Source organism: Rana temporaria, unplaced genomic scaffold (genome assembly GCF_905171775.1).
Source record: "Rana temporaria unplaced genomic scaffold, aRanTem1.1, whole genome shotgun sequence".
Classification (NCBI taxonomy): Eukaryota; Metazoa; Chordata; class Amphibia; order Anura; family Ranidae; genus Rana; species Rana temporaria.
Window position 1 is genome coordinate 6622 of NW_024404719.1, and position 24234 is coordinate 30855.

Below are 24234 nucleotides of genomic sequence, written 5' to 3' on the forward strand. Positions count from 1 at the left end.
AGATCTCCGATGTCAACCCGCAGACTGAAGTGACCTCAAACCACCGCTGCCAGCCAATGAGACGAGCTCTGCGCGCTAGCCCCGCCTCAACGAGAGCAGCCAATGGGCAGACGAGGCACGTGTTCTGTCAACAAATTAAACGGAATTAGGAGTCCTGTCTCCACCAATCACGGAGCCACCCAATTAAATAAAGTCGCTGGAAGGATTCCACCAATAGGAACCTCGCCTGGCGGCCCGCACGTAGCGGAGTAAATTGTCTCCATTGAGGCCTCCATAATGTTGTAGATACAGCCATGCTTCTGTTACGGGCAGGCTCCGAAAAAATGGCCGCCTCCACACACATTTCTGGGGACGTTTTTAGGTGAACCTGATAGACGTCCTGAAGAGACAGTTGAATGATTTTTCCGGGATGACGTGACCAGATGTTCTGTCAAAAGAGCCAACTCGTAGTCATATGATGTTGAGGTGTAATGTGGTCGGACAGAAATAATTCGGCTCAGGCATTGCCGGGGACACCCCAGGAGGAGGTCAGAGGTCAGGGACGGCGGGGTCCTCCCTTTGGCTTTCCCAATATGGCGGCGCCCAGTGAGGAGGTGAGCTGTGAGGATTTCACGGAGTTTCAGGTGAGTGGGGGAGCCGGTAGGTGGGCGGTGAGGGGGGGAGGGGGAGTTCTTATATACACACCGGGCCGGACTGACCAATCAATTCCCTCCATACAGTGACCTCCAACCTGCTGCCCTCTGTACTCACCACCTGACAGCACAGCAACTGGGGGCCCCACGCTTACACAGGGGCTCCAACCCCTCACAACACAGCAACTGGGGGCCCCCCAAGCTTACACAGGGCCCCCAACCACTGACAACACAGGAACTGGGGCTCCCAACCCTCACACAGGGGGCCCCAACCCCTCACAGCACAGCAACTGGGGCCCCCAAGCATACACAGGGTCCCCAACCCCTCACAACACAGCAACTGGGGCCCCCCAAGCATACACAGGGTCCCCAACCCCTCACAACACAGCAACTGGGGCCCCCAAGCTTACACAGGGGCCCCCAACCCCTCACAACACAGCAACTGGGGCCCCCAAGCTTACACAGGGGCCCCCAACCCCTCACAACACAGCAACTGGGGCCCCCCAAGCATACACAGGGTCCCCAACCCCTCACAACACAGCAACTGGGGCCCCCAAGCTTACACAGGGGCCCCCAACCCCTCACAACACAGCAACTGGGGCCCCCCAAGCTTACACAGGGCCCCCCCAACCACTCCCAACACAGCAACTGGGGCCCCCCAAGCTTACACAGGGGCCCCCAACCACTCCCAACACAGCAACTGGGGCCCCCCAAGCTTACACAGGGGCCCCCAACCACTGACAACACAGCAACTGGGGCTCCCAACCCTCACATCACAGCAACTGGGATCCCAAAGCTTACACAGGGGCCCCCCAACCACTGACAACACAGGAACTGGGGCCCCAACCCCTCACAGCACAGCATCAGGGTTCCCCTCAACCCCACACAGGGGCCCTCAACCCCTCACAACACAGCATCAGGGGCCCCAACCCATCACAACACAGCATCAGGGGCCCCAACCCATCACAACACAGCATCAGGGCCCCCCCAACCCCACACAGGAGCCCCCAACCCCACACAGGGGCCCCCAACCCCTCACAACACAGAATCAGGGCCCCCCAACCCCACACAGGGCGCCCCAACCCCTCACAACAAAGCATCAGGCCCCCCCCCCAACCTCACACAGGGGGCCCTCCAACCTCACACAGGGCCCCTAATATCCTCCTCATTCAGGGGGCACTACAACTCCCAGAATGACTGGACTGACAACACTTTATTACATTCCTGGGGGGGGGGGGGGTAATGTATGTAATGTCTTGGGGCCACAGGTCACAATGTTCAGATGTTCAGTCATACAAAGGGTTAACCGCTATATGTGGGGGAGGGGTGGGTAGAAGTTAACACCCCCCCCCCAGAACTGAGACTGCGCTGTCACCGACTGTACTGGCAATCGGGAGCCGGTAGGAGGGGCTCCTGATGATGTCAGAGCCATGCTGCCAATCGCAGTGCCGCACAATCGGAAGCCCCTCCCACTGACACATTGAAAGTGTCGGCTCCCCTGGTGTAGATCCCATTCATATATTCTACCTCCTGAAAGTCATTACCTGCTTCAATACTGAGCCCTTATTTAGCAAATAAGTAGTTTTTCTCCTTCACTGATGGGGCGGCACTGAGGAGGAGGGAATGATGGGCACTGAGGAGGAGGGAATGATGGGCACTGAGGAGGCACGGATGAGGAGGGACTGATGGGCACTGAGGAGGAGGGAATGATGGGCACCGAGGAGGAGGCACGGATGAGGGAGGGACTGATGGGTACTGAGGAGGAGGGATTAATTGGCACGGAGGAGGAGGGGCTGATGAGGTGGCACGGATGAGGAGGGACTGATTGGCACGGATGAGGAGGGACTGATTGGCACGGATGAGGAGGGACTGATTGGCACGGAGGAGGAGGAAATGATTGGCACGGATGAGGTGGTTCTAAGGAGAAGGGATTGATGGATGCTGATGAGGTGGCACTGATGATGAGGTGGTACTGATGGGCAGTGGGCACTGATGAGGTGGTTCTTAGGAGGAGGGATTGATTTGCACTAAGGAGGAGGGACTGATGGATGCTGAGGAGGGACTGATGGGCACGGATGAGGATTGACTGATGGGGACGGATGAGGTGGTTCTGAGGAGGAGGGACTGATGGATGCTGAGGAGGAGGGACTGATGGATGCTGAGGAGGAGGGACTGATGGATGCTGAGGAGGAGGGACTGATGGATGCTGATGAGGAGGGACTGATGGATGCTGATGAGGAGGGACTGATGGGCACGGATGAGGAGGGACTGATGAGGTGGTACTGAGGAGGAGGGATTGATTTGCTCTGAGGAGGAGGGACTGATGGATGCTGATGAGGCGGTACTGATGGGCACTAAGGAGGAGGGATTGATGGGCACTGATGAGGAGGGACTGATGGATGCTGATGAGGAGGGACTGATGGGCACTTATGAGGCGTTTTTGAGAAAGAGGGACTGATGAATGCTGATGCGGTACTGATGGGCACTGAGGAGGAGGGACTGATGAATGCTGATGAGGCGGTACTGATGAGGGACTGATGAATGCTGAGGAGGAGGTACTATTGGCACAGATGAGGAGGCTGTACTGATATGGAGGCACTGATGGAAATTTGTGTTGGGGGGGGGGAGGAGCTTAGAGGCAGATAAGCAGAGAGCTTGTCTATTCACAGTACAGCTCTGCATGTTTATTTGTTCCTCTGCCTATGTGGAGGAGGGGGATGTGTGCATTTCCTCCAATCGGCTCTCACACAGCGTATTCCCAGACTCCCCTGGTCCAAGCAGGTAAAAGCACAGGAGAATCCACTCTCCGCAATGTTTTTTTCTCTTTGATCGTTTTTTCACTCTCTTGTAATGTGCTTCTGAAGATACGAGGAAGATGGACTGCTCCCAGGAAGAGTCGGTTCCCTAGCACAGCCCCCCCCCCTTCCCTTCTTGCAGGTCTCCTCTTCTGGGAGTGTCTAATCACTGCCTGTGCTGGGCCAGCTCCTCCACCCCCCCCTCACCTTACTGCATTGCCTTGTATGTTGCACCCAGGGGAGGAGTGAAGGGGAATACTACAGAGTGTGATGGGGAACCTGCGCACCTCAGGTGTTTTGGAACTACATTTCCCATGATGCTCATGCACTCTTGCACTGTAGTGGAGCATCATGGGAAATGTAGTTCCAAAACATCTGGGGGTGCCAAGGTTCCCCATCACTGCTATAGAGTGTGACCTAAGTGATGGCGATCAGTCTGCTGACATCACATCCAAGATGGCGGCACCCAGGGTCTCTTTTTAGAGCCGTTTTAACCACTTCCCGCCCGTAGGACATCATACGAGGTCCTGGAAGTGAAGATATCTGGATGACGGGTGCAGCTTCAGGCATCGGCTGCCGATTCCCTGCAATGTAAAAGCAAATCATAGCGGCTTTTTAGGGGGGACGTCCCCTCCGGTGCTTCTCCCGTCTCGCCCGTACGATTGGGGAGCCGGAGAAAGAACTCGTCATGTGGTGGTGGTTTTATCATAGAGCTGACCCAAGACCAGATGGTCCTCGGCCATCTCTATGACCCTTGGAAAAATTCCCTTTTTTTTTTTTTTTTGGAAAGCCTGAGATCGATACTTTTTTTTTTTTTTTTTTTAATTTTTTTTTTTTAAATCTCAAGATTTCCAGCCTAGAGGAAAGATGTGAGGAATTCTAGACCTCAGATTTCTCCATAAAGAGGACCTGTCATGCCCTGTTTTATATTTCTTGTAATCAGAATAAAAGTGACTAGAAAAATAAAGTAAAAAAGTAATAAAATAAAAATAAAGTAAAAAAGTAATAAAATAAAAATAAAGTAAAAAAGTAAAAAAAAAAAAAAAAAAAATGTAAAAAATTAATAAAATAAAAATAAAGTAAATAAAAATAATTAAAGAGAAGGTTAAAAATAAAAAGTGAAAAAAAAAATGGAAAACTCCCCATCGTGCTCATGTGCAGAAGTGAACGCATACGCAAGTCACACAAGCATATGTAAACGGTGTTCAAACCACACATGTGAGGTATCGCGGCGATCGTTAGAGTGAGAGCAATAATTCTAGCGCTAGACCTCCTCTGTAACTCCAAAAGGGTCACCTGTTAAATATTTGAAAAGTGTCATCTATGGAGATTTTTTAAGTATCGTTGTTTGTCACCATTCCACGAGCGTATGTAATTTAAAAGCCTCACATGTTAGGCATCTATTTATTTTATAATTTTTTTATTTATTTAATGACTTTTTTTTTATTGCTGTGTGTGTGTATGTGTGTGTGTGTATGTGTGTGTGTGTGTGTGTGTGTGTGTGTGTGTGTGTGTGTGTATATATATATATATATATATATATATTAGTCATTTAATAAATAAAATAAATAGACACACACTCTGGCATTTTAGCTCTTACAGAAAGAAAAAGAAACGACTCAAACTATTTTTTTTACCAAAACAAAAAGAAGAAAGGGATAAATGCCAATGTGCTGTGTTTTATTCCAGACTATTAAACTTCTATTGCATCATATCCATCCAAGTATTATATCATCTGACAACTTTATGTCATTAGAGTATTATAATATAGTGAAGTAGTTTTAAAATCAAACTAGGGCCGAAACAACTAATCGATTATGAAATTAATCGATTACAATTTTTACAATCGATTAATCGGCCAGTAACATAATGGGGGTTAAAACTAGGGTTGTCCCGATGCCGGTATCGGGACCGATACCGACTATTTGCGGGAGTACTTGTACTCCCGCAAATGCCCCCGATGCCTGGCCGAATACTTGTCGTCCCCCCCCCCGCCGCATACCGCAAAGCCGCGGCTGCCGCGTTCATCTGCGTGCGGGGAACATTACAGCTTTCGTTTGAATAGCTGTGTTCCCCGACGCGCCGCGTATAGACACTTCCCCTTGCTTGGGATTGGACGGGTGATCTGTCCAATCCCGAGCAAGGGGGAGTGTCTATACGCGGCGTGGCGGGGAACACAGCTATTCAAACGAAAGCTGTAATGTTCCCCGCACGCTGATTAACGCGGCAGCGGCGGCGGCATCATCTAGGTATGGGGGACATGGCTGGATATATGTGGGGGGACATGGCTGGATATATGTGGGGGGACATGGCTGGATATATGTGGGGGGACATGGCTGGATATATGTGGGGGGACATGGCTGGATATATGTGGGGGGACATGGCTGGATATATGTGGGGGGACACGGCTGGATATATGTGGGGGGACACGGCTGGATATATGTGAGGGGACACGGCTGGATATATGTGGGGGGACATGGCTGGATATATGTGGGGGGACACGGCTGGATATATGTGGGGGGACACGGCTGGATATATGTGGGGGGACACGGCTGGATATATGTGGGGGGACACGGCTGGATATATGTGGGGGGACACGGCTGGATATATGTGGGGGGACACGGCTGGATATATGTGGGGGGGCACGGCTGGATATATGTGGGGGGACACGGCTGGATATATGTGGGGGGACACGGCTGGATATATGTGGGGGGACACGGCTGGATATATGTGGGGGGACACGGCTGGATATATGTGGGGGGACACGGCTGGATATATGTGGGGGGACACGGCTGGATATATGTGGGGGGACACGGCTGGATATATGTGGGGGGGACACGGCTGGATATATGTGGGGGGACACGGCTGCAAAATGTGGGGGGACATGGCTGCATTTGGGGACACATTTAAAAAAAAATAAGTTTCGGTATCGGCGAGTACATAAAAAAAAAAGTATCGGTACTTGTACTCAGTCCTAAAAAAATGGTATCAGGACAACCCTAGTTAAAACAACTAAAATTAGCCCTTTATAATACAAAAAAGCAAATCGCTACTGTAAATATTACATTCACTGTCCCACAGTAAAAAAACTGACCCCCTTACAGTAGCGATTATTTGCTCTTTTTGTACTTTTTTTTGTTTTTTTAATTCCCATTATGTTACTAAACATCTCACGCCGGGGTCACACCTCTGTTTTTGGTGCTTTTTGCAGTAACACACTACAGTTCATTTACATGTTTTCCTATGGGACTCGTTCACATCCATGATTTTATTTCAGCTGCTGCGTATTTGGAAAGGGCGAGGAGTTTTTAACGCAAAACGGTGCCTTTTTGTTTTTTTTGGTTCAATATACTTCAATGGAGAAGCTGCAGAAAAGCGTGTCATGTGTTTTTGGGGCAATTTGTGTTTTGTAATCTGCCCAACAACAAATTGGCCCAAAAATGTTTATTTTATTTTTTTTAAGGCTATCGATTATGAAAATAACCGTTAGTTGCAGCCCCAAATCAAACCAACATGCCTTTTTCATATTTTACAAAAACAATTAAAAATATACACCCCCCAAAAAAATGTATTTAATAGGGCTGTTACTGATCAAAATGTTTGTTTGATTAATCGTGTTTTTTTTTTTTTTTTTTTTTTTAATCGATTAATCGACTAATTTCGATTAATCATAACGCACATACAGATCAAACTACTTTTAGCTGATCTCCTTGCAGGCTGATACCCAGTGCAGCTACCAACCACTGGAAATATGGATAGCAGGATACAAAAACACACAAAGGCAGCGCTCGATGGGAATAGCATTAAAACTTTTATAATCTTCAAATAGGTAACAAAATAAATAATGTACTGGAGATAAAATCGATGTAGCTACATAAACTGTAAAAATGGTGCGAGTAATACCAAACGGGAGCAAAAGAAGTCACAAAAACATGTAGCTAAGTATGATACTGGTATAAAAATGTGTACAACGATACCACTGCTGAATCCAGATGAGGAGGGGTTAACATCAGTCCGTCGGCATGTAGATGTCCCATGAAGGGAACTATCACAACTCCCAGTGGATGGCTGTAGAATCCCAGGGTGATAGAGGGAAGTGATAGAGGGAAGTGTAACAGCCCTTGTGTGTGGCAGATAGGAAGGTCCCGCCGACATGCAGATATGAAGGCGGAGCAAAGGAGACCTTCAGATGGGCACAGCAAGCCCCGCCGGTGTCCGTGACGTCACCGGATCTCCGACGGAACTCCCTGAAGGCCTGGAAGCCGGCGGAGAGGTGAGTACCAATCAAAACAATTTTAATCGATCAAAAAGATTTTGATTCTATCAAAATTTCTTTTATTGATTTTTTTCCAAACAGAACAATAAATACACATAAAATCAACATACAGACTTACAACATAATGGTCTCAATAGGTACCTCTTATACCATAAAGAAAAGAGAGAAAAAAAAAAAATAAGAAAGAGGAGAAGACTTCGTCTGTCACTAGTGCTACAGGATTACTCACTTCAAACTTGCCCCATATCTAATTTTCCCTTTAAGATTTAATCTCCCTGGGGGGGGGGCCTGGAGACAGAACTCAGACCCCCCTAGCGGTGGGGGATGGAGGCGACGGGGCAGGGTTAAGACTGAGGGTACAAGACGAGAGGAAAGAGGAGGAGAGAAGAAAAAGAGACACACACACAAAAAAAAAAAATTTTTAATCCAGGAGTAATAAATTCTCCCTATTGTGTATTTACATAGTGTAAAAAGAGGGAAGGCCAAATTCCCTACCTTGTGAAAGAGAAAAAGAAAAATAAATAAATAAAAAAAAAAAAAAAAACTTAATCCAGGGGTAATAAATTCTCCCTATTGTGTATTTACAAAGTGTAAAAAGAGGGAAGGCCAAATTCCCTACCTTGTGAAAAAAGAGAAGAAAAAAAAAAAAAAAAATATATATATAAGATCGAAAAATTTAATACATGGGGGGAGATCACCCCTATTGTGCATATATTATTATTTTAAATAAATAAATAAATAAATAAAAATAAACAGAAAGATTAAGTGAAAAAGCCAAACGATTATTCCCGGGGGGGGGGGGGGGGGATAAATCCCCCTATTGTGTGTTTACAAGGTTTAAAATAGAGGGATAATCAGGTTCCCTACATTGTGAAGGAAAAAAAAAAAAAAAACGAATAAATATCGGGTGAAGATTCACCCCTGTTGTGTATAATATTATTATTACTAACGTTATAAAGTGCTATCATATCCCTAACCAAAAAAGGAGGGAAAAAAAAATCAAGAGGTTTAATATAAGGGGGAAAAACACCCCTATTGTGCAAATATTATTATTATTATTTTAATAATATTAACGTGCAAAAACCCACCTCACCGACACAAGAGATAAAAAATAAAAAACCTATAGAATAAAAAGATGAGTAAGAAGGGGAACATTGTCCCCTATATTATAAAGAGTGAAAGAAAGGAGAGATTATTATGGGGAGAATAATTCCCCTTATTGTGTATAGTACAAATGAGAAAAAAAAAAGGGGGGGAGACGGGGACGGGAGGGCACATAAGTCCCGACCACCCTCCCCCTCTATTCCTCGCCCACCCCGTCGCCTCCCAACCCCCTGTATTCCCTCCATCCCTTCCAGGTCGTCTCATATCTCGGCCTGGATTCAACCTGAAAGGACCACAATTCCTCCATCATTCTAATTTTATCGATTTCCTGGAGCCATTCTCCTATCGAGCGCACTTCTTTTTTCCTCCAATTCCTAGGTATTAGTGCCTTGGCTCCGTTCAATAAGAACGGAACCCTCTATACTTTTTCCTGGATAGGCTCGTAACATGAAACAGACATTCCCAGGGATCATATTTTATCTCAAATTCGCTTATTTTTTTAATCAACACCAATATCTCCCTCCAGTATACCTGTATCAAGGGACACTGCCACCATATGTGAGCATGGGTTCCCTCCATCCCACACTCTCTCCTGCATAGGGGGGAGGCCTCACTATCCATTCTGTGTAATTTCACTGGGACATAATACCATCTAGTGAGTAATTTATAATTGGTTTCTTTTACTTTTGCATCCATCGATGTAGTATGGACATAGTCAAAAACCTGTCTCTTCTTTTTATTAGATATGGTTTGGTCCAGTTCTCTTTCCCAGTTTTCTATCATATTCAATCCACCCAGTTCTATCTTGGTTTTCAACACCTTGTAAACACTTGATATTCCCTGCCTTCCCAGTCCTCCTTGGGTCATATATTTTTCCCATTGATTTAGTTCATTCATAGCTCTCAGGGGTTTTGGCAAAGTGTTTACAAAGTGTTGAACTTGTCTGTGCCTCCACCCGTCTCCTGGGGACAGTCCATATCTTTCTTGAAGTTCAACCACCGTACATAATTCATTACCCTTTATTACATCCTTCAATTTCAAAGTGTCCGAGGTCGCCCACCTCAGGTACATCCCTCCTCCCTTACCAGGTGGGAAGAAATCTGTACCCGTGAGTGGCAGCAGCGGACTATTAAAAAGCCATTTTTTAATCCTACAGACCTTGTCCCATATTCTGAAAGTTTCTTTTGTTATTACAGGAGTATCACTGGGCAGACCTCTATATTGCTTCGGTACCCATATTATATTTCCCAGATCTTTCTTACTTAAGCTTTCTTCAACTTCCACCCACTTTTTTTTACGGCCTCCCTCACCCTGCCCCCAGTCTATGATCCTCCTTAATATGGCCGCCTCATAATACCTTTTGAAGTCCGGCAGCTGTATTCCTCCTTCCTCTTTACATCTAATCAGGGTCTCTGCCGCTATACGAGACTTTTTCCCCTTCCATATGAAACCTCTTATTATCCTTTCCAGGACTTTAAAAAATATTTCCGGAATTTTTATCGGGAGTGTTTGGAAAATATATAAAACTTTGGGCAGAATCATCATCTTTATAGTATTAATCCTTCCCCACCATGATACTCTTTCTATACTATATCCTTTTACTTCTGATTTTACTTTGTTCAATATTAGTATATAGTTATCTTCATAGAGGTATCTTTCTGTGCTAGATAAGAAAATACCCAGATATTTCATCCTCCTCTGCTTCCATTTAAATGGATATAGGGCCTCAAGTTCCCTGCACTCTTGTGGACTTAAAGATATGCTCATTATCTCCGTTCATATTCTGACATTATCCTAGGTAATGTCACCCTAGGATTAGGTACATAAAGCATCATGTCGTCCGCGAATGCAGATATCTTGTGCTCCCTTCTCTCTAGTTTTATCCCTTCTATTTCCTGGTTCATCCGTATTGTTTCTAGTAGCGGCTCTAAGGATAAAACGAATAAGAGGGGCGATAGCGGGCAACCCTGCCGGGTCCCATTAAAAAGTGGGAAACTATCCGACAGGGTTCCATTCACCCTCACCTGTGCCGTGGGGTTTGAGTACAGAGCCCCTATCCACCTAAGCATGCTCGGGCCAAATCCTATATGGGACAGATTTGCTAGCATAAATTCCCAGTCCAGCCTGTCAAACGCCTTTTCGGCATCTAATGACAGGAATACTACTGGTTCTTTATTCTTTTTAGCTTTCTGTATCAAAAATATTACCCTTAGGATATTTTCTCTCGTTTCTCTCCCGGGAACAAACCCTGCTTGGTCATTTTCTAGCAAACCAGCCAGGAGCGGTCTTATTCTCTCCAAGGATTTTTGAGTAGATTTTTATATCCACATTTATCAAAGATATGGGCCTATAGCTGGCACATAAGGATGGGTCCTTATCCTCCTTCCCTATCAGAGTTATGTGGGCATTCAGAGCCTCCTTCCGAATTACCAGACCCTCCCCTATAGAATTCATATATTTCTGAAAAAATGGCCCTAGTGTCTCCCCAAATCTCTTATAATATAGTGACGTATACCCATCAGGGCCAGGGCTCTTTCCCATTTTAAGGTTCCTGATCGTTTGGCTTATTTCCTCTTTTGTTATTTCTTTCTCTAAATTGTTTATAACCTCCTCAGCCAGGTCCGGGGTCTTGACCTTTTCTAAATATTGTTTAATTTTTTCCCTTTTATTCTGGACTGCTATTTCCCCTTGCCCTTTGTTTACATTATATAAAGTTTGGTAATATTCATAGAATATTTTACTTATCTCCCTGGTGGAGTGTCTCATATCTCCGTTTCTGTCTTTTATTTTCAGGATAGGGGTCTGTGCGTTTCTCGGTTTTATGGTCCTTGCTAGCAATCTCCCCGGTTTATTACCCAGGGCATAAAATTTGTTGTTCATTTTATTAAATATCCATTTCGTTTCCTGTTCCAGTAGGTCACGGAGATCTTCTCTCTTTCTAGTTAATACCCTTAGAACCTGCTCTTCCTGTAGTTCTTTATGTTTCCGTTCAAGGGCCTGAATTTCTTCTAGTAATATTTGTTTTTGTGCCTGCCTAATCTTCTTCCTCTTGGCTTCTGATTGATCAAAAAAATTAAAGATTAATCGATTAATTATAAGTTAATTTGCACAGCCCTAATATATATATATATATATATATATATATATATATATATATATATATATATATATATATATATATATATATATATATATATATATATATATATATATATATTTTTTTTTTTTGGATATATTGTATATAAAAAATACTATATATATATATATATATATATATATATATATAATATTATTTTTATTTTTTGAATTCACTATATTGTATTTTTTTTTGTATATAATATTACATTTTTCCCAAGAAAATAAATTAATATTATATACAAAAAAAATACAATATAGTGAATTAAAAAAATAAAAATAATATTTATATATATTTTATTTTTTGAATTCACTATATTGTATTTTTTTTTTTTTGTATATAATATAATAGTATTAAATTAAATTTTCCCCAAGAAAATAAATTGTTTGAAGGACCGCTGTGCAAATACAGTGTAACATTAAATGTTGCAACCATTGCCATTTTATTCTCGGGGGGGTCTCTGCTAAAATATCTAATAAAATGTTTTGGGGTTTCTAAGTAATTTTCGAGCAAAAAATAGCAAAAAATATTGATTTAAACTTTAAAAAAAAAAAAAATACATGAAAGGCGTGGTCAGCAGACCTGGAAGAACCACAACCTCTGAATGCAGCCCCCGCACTGGTCAAACTGGTTTGCGTCTGCATGTTGGGTCTCTGGTTAGAGTCCGGGTCTTAAGCAATAGAAGTGTGACTGTGGGGGGGGGGCAGCATTAGAGTGTAAGCTCCTCTGGTACAGAGACTCATGTGACTGGCTCAGTGATCTCGGTACAGCGCTGCGGTATATGACAGAGATATATAAATGTATAATACTAATAGTGTGTGACTGTGGGGGGGGGACATTAGAGTGTAAGCTCCTCTGGTACAGAGACTCATGTGACTGGCTCAGTGATCTCGGTACAGCGCTGCGGTATATGACAGAGATATATAAATGTATAATACTAATAGTGTGTGACTGTGGGGGGGGGACATTAGAGTGTAAGCTCCTCTGGTACAGAGACTCATGTGACTGGCTCAGTGTTCTCTGTGATTTATTAATGGGACTGATCAGTCCTGTGGTGTTCCAGTTTCTATAAATGTCACTGTGTATTATCCGTGTCATGTGACCCTCCTTCCTTGTTGTGTCCTCTGTACAGGAAATCATCCGGACGATGAGGACGATCGATGATCGCATCGTTTATGAACTGAACACGACCATCCCCACCATCTCCTTCGCTGGAAAGATCGACGCCGGCCAGACCTGCAAACAGCTCTACGAATCTGTAAGTGAGAGAGAACAGAGGCCGGGATGACTCTACAGCTGCGGAGAATCGTCATCTGATTTGGAAAATAGTCTTCTTGGCTTACCTGTACGTCCCTTTGAATTTGCCGCCGTGCGGGCGCAAGCCGCGGGAGCGTGACCACGGGTCCCACAAACTCAATGTTCGCCGGTGTCCTGTGAACATGACAGAGATGCCCATGTAAACAAGGCATTTCCCTGTTCTGCCTAGTGACAGGACACTGATCTACTCCTCCCTGTCCTCGGGAGCAGTGATCGGTGTCGTGTCAGCCCATCACTCCCTCGGACACGCTTACCCCCTAGTGGTTAACCCCTTCCCTGCCAGTATCATTTTATACAGTAATCAGTGGCTATTTATAGCACTGATCGCTGTAAAAATGACGATGGTCCCAAACTAGTGTCAAAAGTGTCTGATGTGTCCGCCATAATGTCACAGTCATGATAAAAATTTCCGCCATTACTAGTAAAAAAAAAAAAAATATTAATAAAAATGCCATAAATCTATACCTTATTTTGTAGACGCTATAACTTTTGTGCAAATCAATCAATATGCGCTTATTGATATATATATATATATATATATATATATATATATATATATATATATATATATATATATATATATATATATATATATATATATATATATATATATATATATATATATATATATATATATATATATATATATATATATATATATATATATATATATATATATATATATATATATATATATATATATATATATATATATATATATATATATATATATATATATATATATATATATATATATATATATATATATATATATATATATATATATATATATATATATATATATATATATATATATATATATATATATATATATATATATATATATATATATATATAAATTTTTTTTTTTTTTTTTTTTTTTTTTAATTGTCTAAAAGACCCCCGATCCCTCCTTTGCACTTCAAAGTATTCAGATCGCCGAAAATAGCGATTCTGAATACTGTGTACTTTTTCTTAAATCTGGCGCCATTGACAGCCGAGAAACCCGGAAGTGACGCCGTGTTTACATTGCGGAGACTGAATCAAAGCCGTTTATGGCTCAGTTTCAGTTTGCGCCTGGACACTGGAAGCGCCGGATCGAGGATCGGGTCTCCCAGTGGGACAGGAGGCCCGGTCAGAGCGGTATTTATCGGCGTATACCGCGCACTTTTTTGCCCTGAAAATCAGGGCAAAATCGTGGGTGCGCGGTATACGCCGATACCCACTTTCCCACGCCGAGTTTGAATACTGCGCCCACATATACCGAGCGTAGTACACTCGGGTATAGTCGGGCAGTCTCGGCTCCTTCCGCGCTCACGTCCTGGACGTCAGTGCGAGAGTTGCCGAGCCTGCCCGAAATACACGAGTGTACTGTGCTCTGTATATGTCGGCGCAGTATTCAAACTCGGCGCTGGAAACGAGCGGGGAGGACGCGAGGACGCCGCAGAAGGACGCCGGACCCGACGAAGAGGACACCCGAAGCCGCAGACGGACGCCGGACCCGACGAGGCCGCCGATGGACGCCGCACAAGACACCAAAACTAAGTACAAAAAAACTTTTTTCCACAGGAATCCGCTGCAACTTTAGGGGTGCGCGCTATACGCGGGAGCGCGCTATACCCCATTAAACACGGTATGTCTGGAAAGCCAATCGCCGGCTCTAAACAATGGTATCCCCAAAAGCCGAGGAGGCATATATGCGTACGCTCGGCGTGAAAGGGTTTTAATAATGCTTTCCATTCTCTCTCCTTCTCCTCCTAGTTGCGGGAAGCTCACGTCTCCCGGGAGAAAGCCATAAAGAATTGTATCACTCAGTCCTCCAGCAATGTGAACCGACTGCAGGAGTCGAGGAGGAAGGACTCCGACAATCTACCGCTAGTTAAACAGCTCAGGAAAGAGCAGACGAAGGTGAGAGAGGCGGGGGAGGGGGAGCTCGGCGGTGGTCGCCTTTTATCACTACGCTGGGTACATTACCGCCTGTCATCATCTCTGTGTACATTGTACTCTGCGCAGCTGGGGGGCCATTCATATGGAAATACAAATCTCCATATTTGGTGTCAGGTGTTCCTCTTCGAGAATAAGGAAAAGACACGGCACTAAAATAGATACAAATACGATCCGTATCCTGTTTAGATTACTCTGTGCTCCGTGTAACATACTCGGTTGCCTTTTTATTTATTTATTTTTTCACCTCGTGATGGGTGGATTTTGATTTCCTTCGAAAAAAAAGCAGAGGCTACATCCTCTGACTGCCCTGAAGCTGATGGGACTGTTCATTGCCAGTGGATCAGAAGTCGGGGGGGGGGACGACGACTGGAAACCTGTGCTGGGGACAGCTGTCAGGTGAAGGAGAAGTGCCGTTGGTGACGTCATCTCCGCTCGCGGCCGAGAGCAGAGATCTGCTACCCATCTATAACATTCACTGGAACTATTTGCATGCTGTTCACAGCCATTTTAAATGTGAGTGCTACTATTTTTATTCATTAAATTGCATCTGATTTACTGCACTATGGAGCATGCCTTTTGCTTTCATTTGAGAGTGGTCTGGATGAACCTGTGATTGGAGGATCGGAGCAACCTGAGCTTTCCTGGATTGAGAGTGTGTGCTGCTGGGCTTCATCCATATTAAACAGGCTTGTTTTGATTTATTCTGAGGTGAGAGGCTAGCATTTTCCATATCTTGTGTCTGCACAGCTACACTGGAGGATCGTGCGGTGGAGTGCAGCATCTTCTGTTTAAACAATATTGCACCTTTGGGAAATTCTGGAATTAAGCACCTTATCAACTTTACACTATTTTGCACGTTTGGAATATTCCATCCAGCGTTGGAATTCACTTTAAACACTTTATGAACTTGAACTATTTATTTATTGAACACTTTAAACAGTTTATGAACTTGAACTATTTATTTATTTATTTATGCTTGAACACTATTTATCTGTTTCACCTTGCACACATTTTTTGGTGCACATTTTTTCTATATTTATATATTTTTCTCTTTTTAAACACAATCAAAGTATCTTCACTTTGTGTTTTTTTTTTTTTTTTGGATCTTCATCATTGGTCACAGCACTAATATTTTTGCCTATTTTGGTAACGGTTCTGGAGTCTATTAATATTGCAATTGTTTTTCACATTATTCAATGATTTTTAGTATGTCATTGTAATCTTTATTTTATTTCATTATTCTCACTGTTCCTACCCTTCACATCCTAGTTGTGGATGTTGTGAGGGGTCTTCAAGGAAACTAGGAGTGGAACACAGTTTTATTGAATTTATTGATCATTATCCATACGTTGCTGTGCGATATTTGATATTTACGTACTATAATTTAGCTTCCCACTGGCAAGCGCCATTACACTCCCCGCTTTACATATGACATTTTGTGCGTGAGCACTGTTTTGGTAGTGGCTGCTGCTTTTAGATTTTAATATATTTTAGTATACATAGTTGAGTTGCCCATGGTTAGTTTGGTTTTACGCATTAGTTCCCCCCTTTACACATACTGTAATGCACATTGTCCTCCAGCAGGGGGACCCTCTCCTCACACACACTCTCCTCCTGGATGTAATTCTCATTATGTTCCACCAGGGGGACCCCTCTCCTCACACACTCTCCTGCTGAATCTATTAGTGTCCTGTAATGCACATTATTCTCCAGTAGGGGGACCCCTTTCCTCACACACTCTCCTATTAGTGTCCTGTAATGCCCATTGTCCTCCAGTAGGGGGCCCCCTCTCCTACTTAATCTATTAGTGTCCTGTAATGCCCATTGTCTTCCAGTAGGGGGCCCCCTCTCCTCACACACTCCTACTGAATATATTAGTGTCCTGTAATGCACATTGTCCTCCAGCAGGTGGTGCCATCTTTTCAGACTCTCTCCTCTTGGTTTTATTAGTGTCCTGTAATTCTTATTGTTTTCCACTGGGGTGGAGGTTGGGTCTCTTCTCCTACTGTGTCTCTCACTTTCTTACAGCAGAAGTGACCTTTCCTCACACACTCTCCTACTGAATCTTTTAGTGCTCTGTAATGCACATTGTCCTCCAGTAGGGGGACTCCTCTCACACACTCTCCTATTGAATCTATTAGTGTTCTGTAATTAAAGCAGAGGTTCACCCAAATAACATTTATATCAGACCAACTTCTTTATACTTCGAACATGTACAATCCGCATTTTTATTTATTTTTCTTATGCTGTACATACCTTCTAATCTATATTTGCAATCCGGCTTCCGGGTACTTCTCCCCGCGGGAGTAGGCGTTTCCAAGCTGAGGAGGAATGTCCTCTGGGAGGTCACCCAGATGATTGACGTCTTTTCAGAAAAAGTTCCCCCCGGCGGATAAGGCCCCCCCCCCCCGTATTGCGTAGGCACTTCACAAGTCACAGCGTTTCTGAAAGAAGCCGAACATGCAGAGATGCGAGTCGGCTCTATACGGCGCCTGCGCACCGACTAGGAGCCGTGTAGAGCTGACTGCGCAGGCGGCATATAGAGCTTCTTCATGTTCGGCTTCTTTCGGAAACGCTGTGACTCGTGACGTGCCTACGCAATATGGGGGGTGGGGCCTTATCCGCCGGGGGGAACTTTTTCTGAAAGTACGTCAATCATCTGGCCGACCTCCCAGAGGACATTCCTCCTCAGAATAAAAACGCCTACTCCCGCGGGGAGAAGTAACCGGAAGCCAGATTTGAAACAAAGATTAGAAGGTATGTACAGCCTAAAAAAATAAAATGTGGACTGTACATGTTAGAAGTATAAAGAAGATGGTCTGATATAAATAGTTATTTGGGTGAACCTCCGCTTTAACATTGTCCTCCAGCAAGGGGACCCCTCTCATCACACACTCTCCTACTGAATCTGTTAGTGTTCTGTAATGCACATTGTCCTCCAGCAGGTGGTGCCATCTTTTCAGGCTCTCTCATCCTTGGTTTTATTAGTGTCCTCTAATTCTTAATGTTTTCCGCTGGGGTGGAGGTTGGGTCTCTTCTCCCACTGTCTCTCACTTTCTTACAGCAGAAGTGACCTTTCCTCACACACTCTCCTACTGAACCTATTAGTGTCCTGTAATGCACATTGTCCTCCAGCAGGGGGACCCTCTCCTCACACACTCTTCTACTGAATCTATTAGTGTCCTGTAATACACATTTGTCCTCCAGCAGGGGGACCCCTCTCACACACTCTCCTATTAGTGTCCTGTAAGGCCCATTGTCCTCCAGCAGGGGGACCCCTCTCCTTACACACTACTACTGAATATATTAGTGTTCTGTAATGCACATTGTAGGAGGACAATGGGCATTACAGGACACTAATGGATTCAGTAGGAGAGTGTGTAAGGAGAGGGGTCCCCCTGCTGGAGGACAATGTGCATTACAGGACACTAATAGATTCAGTAGGAGAGTGTGTGAGGAGAGGGGTCCCCCTGCTGGAGGACAATGTGCACTACAGGACACATAGATTCAGGAGGAGAGTGTGTGAGGAGAGGTCACTTCTGCTGTAAGAAAGTGAGAGACAGTAGGAGAAGAGACAACTCCCCTCCAAGTGGAAAACAATAAGAATTAGAGGACACTAATAAAACCAAGAGGAGAGAGTCTGAAAAGAGGGCACCACCTGCTGGAGGACAATGTGCATTACAGGACGTCACTAGATTCAGGAGGAGAGTGTTCTGTAATTCACACATTGTTCTCCAGTAGGGGGAGCCCTCTCCTCCCACACTCTCCTACTGAATCTATTCGTGTCCTGTAATGCACATTGTTCTCCAGTAGGGGGACCCCTCTCCTCACACACACTCCTACTAAATCTATCAGTCAGGGCTGCCATCAGGGGGGTACAGGCATTACACCTGCAAGGGGCCCGGCTGGCCCCTCTCCCGTTTTTTTTTTTTTGCATGACACCTGTAAGGGGCCCGATGGTCCCCCCCCCCCCCCCTGCTTATTTTCTCGCGTCAGTAGAGAAGAGATTACACTTGTTTTTTTCATCAGCACCCTCCCCCCTGGTTCTCTGCTCCAGGGGGGGCCCTGCCTAAAGCTGTGTAAGGGGCCCCAAAATTTGTGATGGCTGCCCTGCTATTGGTGTCCTGTAATGCACATTGTGTTGGGAGCGGGGTCCCCCCCACTGACACTCTCCTACTGAATCTATTAGTGTCCTGTAATGCACATTGTCCTCCAGTAGGGGGACCCCTCTCCTAATGCACTCTCCTACTGGATGTAATTCTCATTGTGTTCCACCAGGGGGAACCCTCTACTCGCACACTCCTACTAAATCTTAGTGTCCTGTATGTAGTTCACATTGTCCTCCACCAGGGGGGGCCCCCCTCCATTCTCACACTCTTACAGTGTCCTGTAATGCACATTGTTCTCCACCATGGGGCGCCCTCTCCTCTCCTCTCTCACACTCTCTCCTTTTTGTCTTCCAGTTGAAGCTGCTGCAGTCTGAGCTGAACGTAGAAGAAGTCGTGAATGATAGAAGTTGGAAGGTAAGGTGCCCTGTCTCTGGTGAGAGAAGTATGCAGGGTGCCAGTGTCACCTCTCCTCCTGAAAATGCTAACTTGCCTGGCTGTCATGCTGACCCCGGTGTCCTCAGTCCCTGACCCAGAACAACAAGTGTGGATCCGGAGTTTTTTTCCATTATTTCAAATTTGGACGCGGGAACGACGGCCATACTTAACATGGCAATTCTATGTATACGCCGAAAAATACCAGCTTTAACTATACGCCGGAAAAAGCAGACTACGGACGGCGTTCGAAAATGCGACGGCCGCGCGTAGGTTCGTGGATCGCCGTAAATCGCTAATTTGCATACCCGACGCGGAAAACGACGTGAACACCACCCAGCGGACGCCGAAGTATTGCATCTTAGATCCGAAGGCGTACAAAGCCGTACGCCTGTCGTATCTTACGCAGAAGCCGTCGTATCTTGGTTTGAGGATTCAAACTAAAGATACGACGCGGGAAATTTGAAAGTACGCCGGCGTATCAGTAGATACGCCAGCGTACTTCGTCTGTGGATCTGGCCCATAGCGTTTACAAAATAGGGGACAGTTTTATGTCATTTATTATTATTATTATAATTTATTCTATTAGCAATGGCGGCGATCAGCGTTTTTTTTTATTTTTTATCGTGACTGTGACATTGCAGCGGACACTTTTGACGCTATTTTGGGACCATTCACCTTTATACAGCAATCAGTGCTATTTAAATGCACTGATTACGGTATAAATGACACTGGCAGGGAAGGGGTTAACCACTAGGGGGCGAGGAAGGGGGGTTATGTGTGTCCTAGGGAGTGATTCTAACTGTGTGGGGGGGATGGGCTACGTGTGACACAACATTGATCACTGCCCCTGATGACAGGGAGCAGTAGATCAGTGTCCTGTCACTAGGCAGAAAAGGGAAATTCCTTGTTTACACAGGCATCTCCCCGTTCTGCAGCTCTGTGACACGGGACAAATTCAAAGCATTGCGCAGCGGTGTGCCATTCTGCCGACGTATATCTACAGGTGGTGGCCGGCGAGTGGTTAAAGGGGAATTTCTGAGGGTAACATTTGGAAATTTTCTGGGTGGGCGGAGTCTGTTTGCATGACTGATCTGGAGCAAGCGTGCAGCCATTAGCGTCTGAGCTCCCCACTCACTTCCTGTACTTTTCTCCAGGTCAGTACTGGAGCCATGAGCCTTTAGAATAAATCAGACATGGCAGCCCGGACAGTTTCCCTTTCATGCACCTCCTGCCTTCTGTCCCAGCTGCATTGTATTGCTGGAATCATTGTACTCGGTGGGCGGAGTTACACTTTAACCACTTAAGCCCCGGACCAATATGCTGCTAAATGCCCAAAGGGGTTTTTACAATTCGGCACTGCGTCGCTTTAACAGACAATTGCGCGGTCGTGGGACGTGGCTCCCAAACAAAATTGGCGTCCTTTTTTCCCCCACAATAGAGCTTTCTTTTGGTGGTATTTGATCACCTCTGCGGTTTTTTATTTTTTGCGCTATAAACAAAAATAGAGCGACAATTTTTAAAAAAATGCAATATTTTTTACTTTTTGCTGTAATAAATATCCCTCAAAAATATATATAACTTTTTTTTTCCTCAGTTTAGGCCGATCCGTATTCTTCTACATATTTTTGGTAAAAAAAATCGCAATAAGCGTTTATCGATTGGTTTGCGCAAAATTTATAGTGTTTACAAAATAGGGGATAGTTTTATTTTATTTTTTTACTACTAATGTCGGCGATCAGCGATTTTTTTTTTTTTTTTTTTTTTCGTGACTGCGACATTATGGCGGACACATCGGACAATTTTGACACATTTTTGGGACCATTGTCATTTTCACAGCAAAAAATGCATTTAAATTGCATTGTTTATTGTGAAAATGACAGTTGCAGTTTGGGAGTTAACCACAGGGGGCGCTGTAGGAGTTAGGGTTCACCTAGTGTGTGTTTACAACTGTAGGGGGGTGTGGCTGTAGGTCTGACGTCATCGATCGAGTCTCCCTATAAAAGGGATCACTCGATCGATGCAGCCGCCACAGTGAAGCACGGGGAAGCCGTGTTTACACACGGCTCTCCCCGTTCTTCAGCTCCGGGGAGCGATCGCGACGGAGCGGCTATAAACGAATAGCCGCGCCCTCGTCCCGGATCGCTCCCCGCGGGAATCCGACCGCCGCATGTAGCGCGCGGGGGGGGGGGGGGGGGTCCCGATCTGCGGAAAGGCGGGGACGTACCTGTACGCCCATATGCCTGTACGTGCCATTCTGCCGACGTACATATACATGCGGCGGTCAGGAAGTGGTTAAACGTCTTCTTCCATCTTTCAGATATTCAATGAGCGATGCCGGCTACACTACAAACCTCCGAAGGACCAGTGACTCGGGGGAAACGTTCCATCCTCCTGGAAGCTCTGCACTCTGATTGGACAGGTGGAGGATTCCGGTGAAGCGGATCATGACATGGAATCGGATTTCTTCTGTCTGTGATTGGACATCTCACTTCTAGGATCGGGCTGTGCGGACGGATACCTTCTGCCATTTTGTATTAAATTCTATGTGACAATGTTTTATAGCCATTAAATATAATTTTCAAAGGAAAGTGTGCCTGTGATTTATCCCCTCCGGACAGCCGTGTCATGTGTGTTCAGTTATCATTCACCGGACTGGATCCAGGAATGACGATTGGCATTGAGTTCCCGGGTCTGTACACCCGCTGTGCCCATTATGAGGAGTTCCCGCCATCCCTGTGCTGAGTTCCCGGGTCTGTACACCCGCTGTGCCCATTATGAGGGGATCCCACCATCCCTGTGCTGAGTTCCCGGGTCTGTACACCTGATGTGCCCATTATGAGGAGTTCCCGCCATCCCTGTGCTGAGTTCCCGGGTCTGTACACCCGCTGTGCCCATTATGAGGGGATCCTACCATCCCTGTGCTGAATTCCCGGGTCTGTACACCTGATGTGCCCATTATGAGGAGTTCCCACCATCCCTGTGCTGAGTTCCCGGGTCTGTACACCTGCTGTGTCCATTATGAGGGGTTCCCACCATCCCTGTGCTGAGTTCCCGGGTCTGTACACCTGCTGTGCCCATTATGAGGGGTTCCCACCATCCCTGTGCTGAGTTCCCAGGTCTGTACACCTGCTGTGCCCATTATGAGGGGTTCCCACCATCCCTGTGCTGAGTTCCTGGGTCTGTACACCTGCTGTGCCCATAATGAGGGGGTTCCCACCATCCCTGTGCCGAGTTCCTGGGTCTGTACACCCGCTGTGCCCATTATGAGGGGTTCCCACCATCCCTGTGCTGAGTTCCCGGGTCTGTACACCCGCTGTGCCCATTATGAGGGGTTCCCACCATCCCTGTGCTGAGTTCCCGGGTCTGTACACCCTCTGTGCCCATTATGAGAGGTTCCCACCATCCCTGTGCAGAGTTCCCGGGTCTGTACACCAGCTGTGCCCATTATGAGAGGTTCCCACCATCCCTGTGCAGAGTTCCCGGGTCTGTACACCCGCTGTGCCCATTATGAGGGGTTCCCATCATCCCTGTGCTGAGTTCCCGGGTCTGTACACCCGCTGTGCCCATTATGAGGGGTTCCCACCATCCCTGTGCCGAGTTCCCGGGTCTGTACACCCGCTGTGCCCATTATGAGGGGTTCCCACCATCCCTGTGCCGAGTTCCCGGGTCTGTACACCCGCTGTGCCCATTATGAGGGGTTCCCACCATCCCTGTGCTGAGTTCCCGGGTCTGTACACCCGCTGTGCTCATTATGAGGGGTTCCCACCATCCCTGTGCCGAGTTCCCGGGTCTGTACACCCGCTGTGCCCATTATGAGGGGTTCCCACCACCCCTGTGCTGGGTTCCCAGGGTCTGTACACCTGCTGTGCCCATTATGAGGGGTTCCCACCATCCCTGTGCTGAGTTCCCAGGTCTGTACACCCGCTGTGCCCATTATGAGGGGCTCCCACCATCCCTGTGCTGAGTTCCCGGGTCTGTACACCCGCTGTGCCCATTATGAGGGGTTCCCACCATCCCTGTGCTGAGTTCCCCGGGTCTGTACACCCGCTGTGCCCATTATGAGGAGTTCCCGCCATCCCTGTGCTGAGTTCCCGGGTCTGTACACCCGCTGTGCCCATTATGAGGGGATCCCACCATCCCTGTGCTGAGTTCCCGGGTCTGTACACCTGATGTGCCCATTATGAGGAGTTCCCACCATCCCTGTGCTGAGTTCCCAGGTCTGTACACCCGCTGTGCCCATTATGAGGGGTTCCCACCATCCCTGTGCTGAGTTCCCGGGTCTGTACACCCGCTGTGCCCATTATGAGGGGATCCTACCATCCCTGTGCTGAATTCCCGGGTCTGTACACCTGATGTGCCCATTATGAGGAGTTCCCACCATCCCTGTGCTGAGTTCCCGGGTCTGTACACCTGCTGTGTCCATTATGAGGGGTTCCCACCATCCCTGTGCTGAGTTCCCGGGTCTGTACACCTGCTGTGCCCA

General features: G+C 45.9%; 1 protein-coding gene across 1 annotated transcript; it reads left to right on the plus strand.

The window, feature by feature from the left end:
• The first annotated feature begins 392 nt into the window (after positions 1–392).
• Positions 393–22339, plus strand: MIX23 (mitochondrial matrix import factor 23). The gene is made up of 5 exons (XM_040334916.1): positions 393–623; positions 13076–13201; positions 15022–15168; positions 19671–19730; positions 22069–22339. Exons 1-5 carry the CDS (start codon positions 471–473, stop codon positions 22117–22119), a joined length of 537 nt encoding a protein of 178 aa, XP_040190850.1. The 5' UTR covers positions 393–470; the 3' UTR covers positions 22120–22339.
• Positions 22340–24234: the final 1895 nt, after the last annotated feature.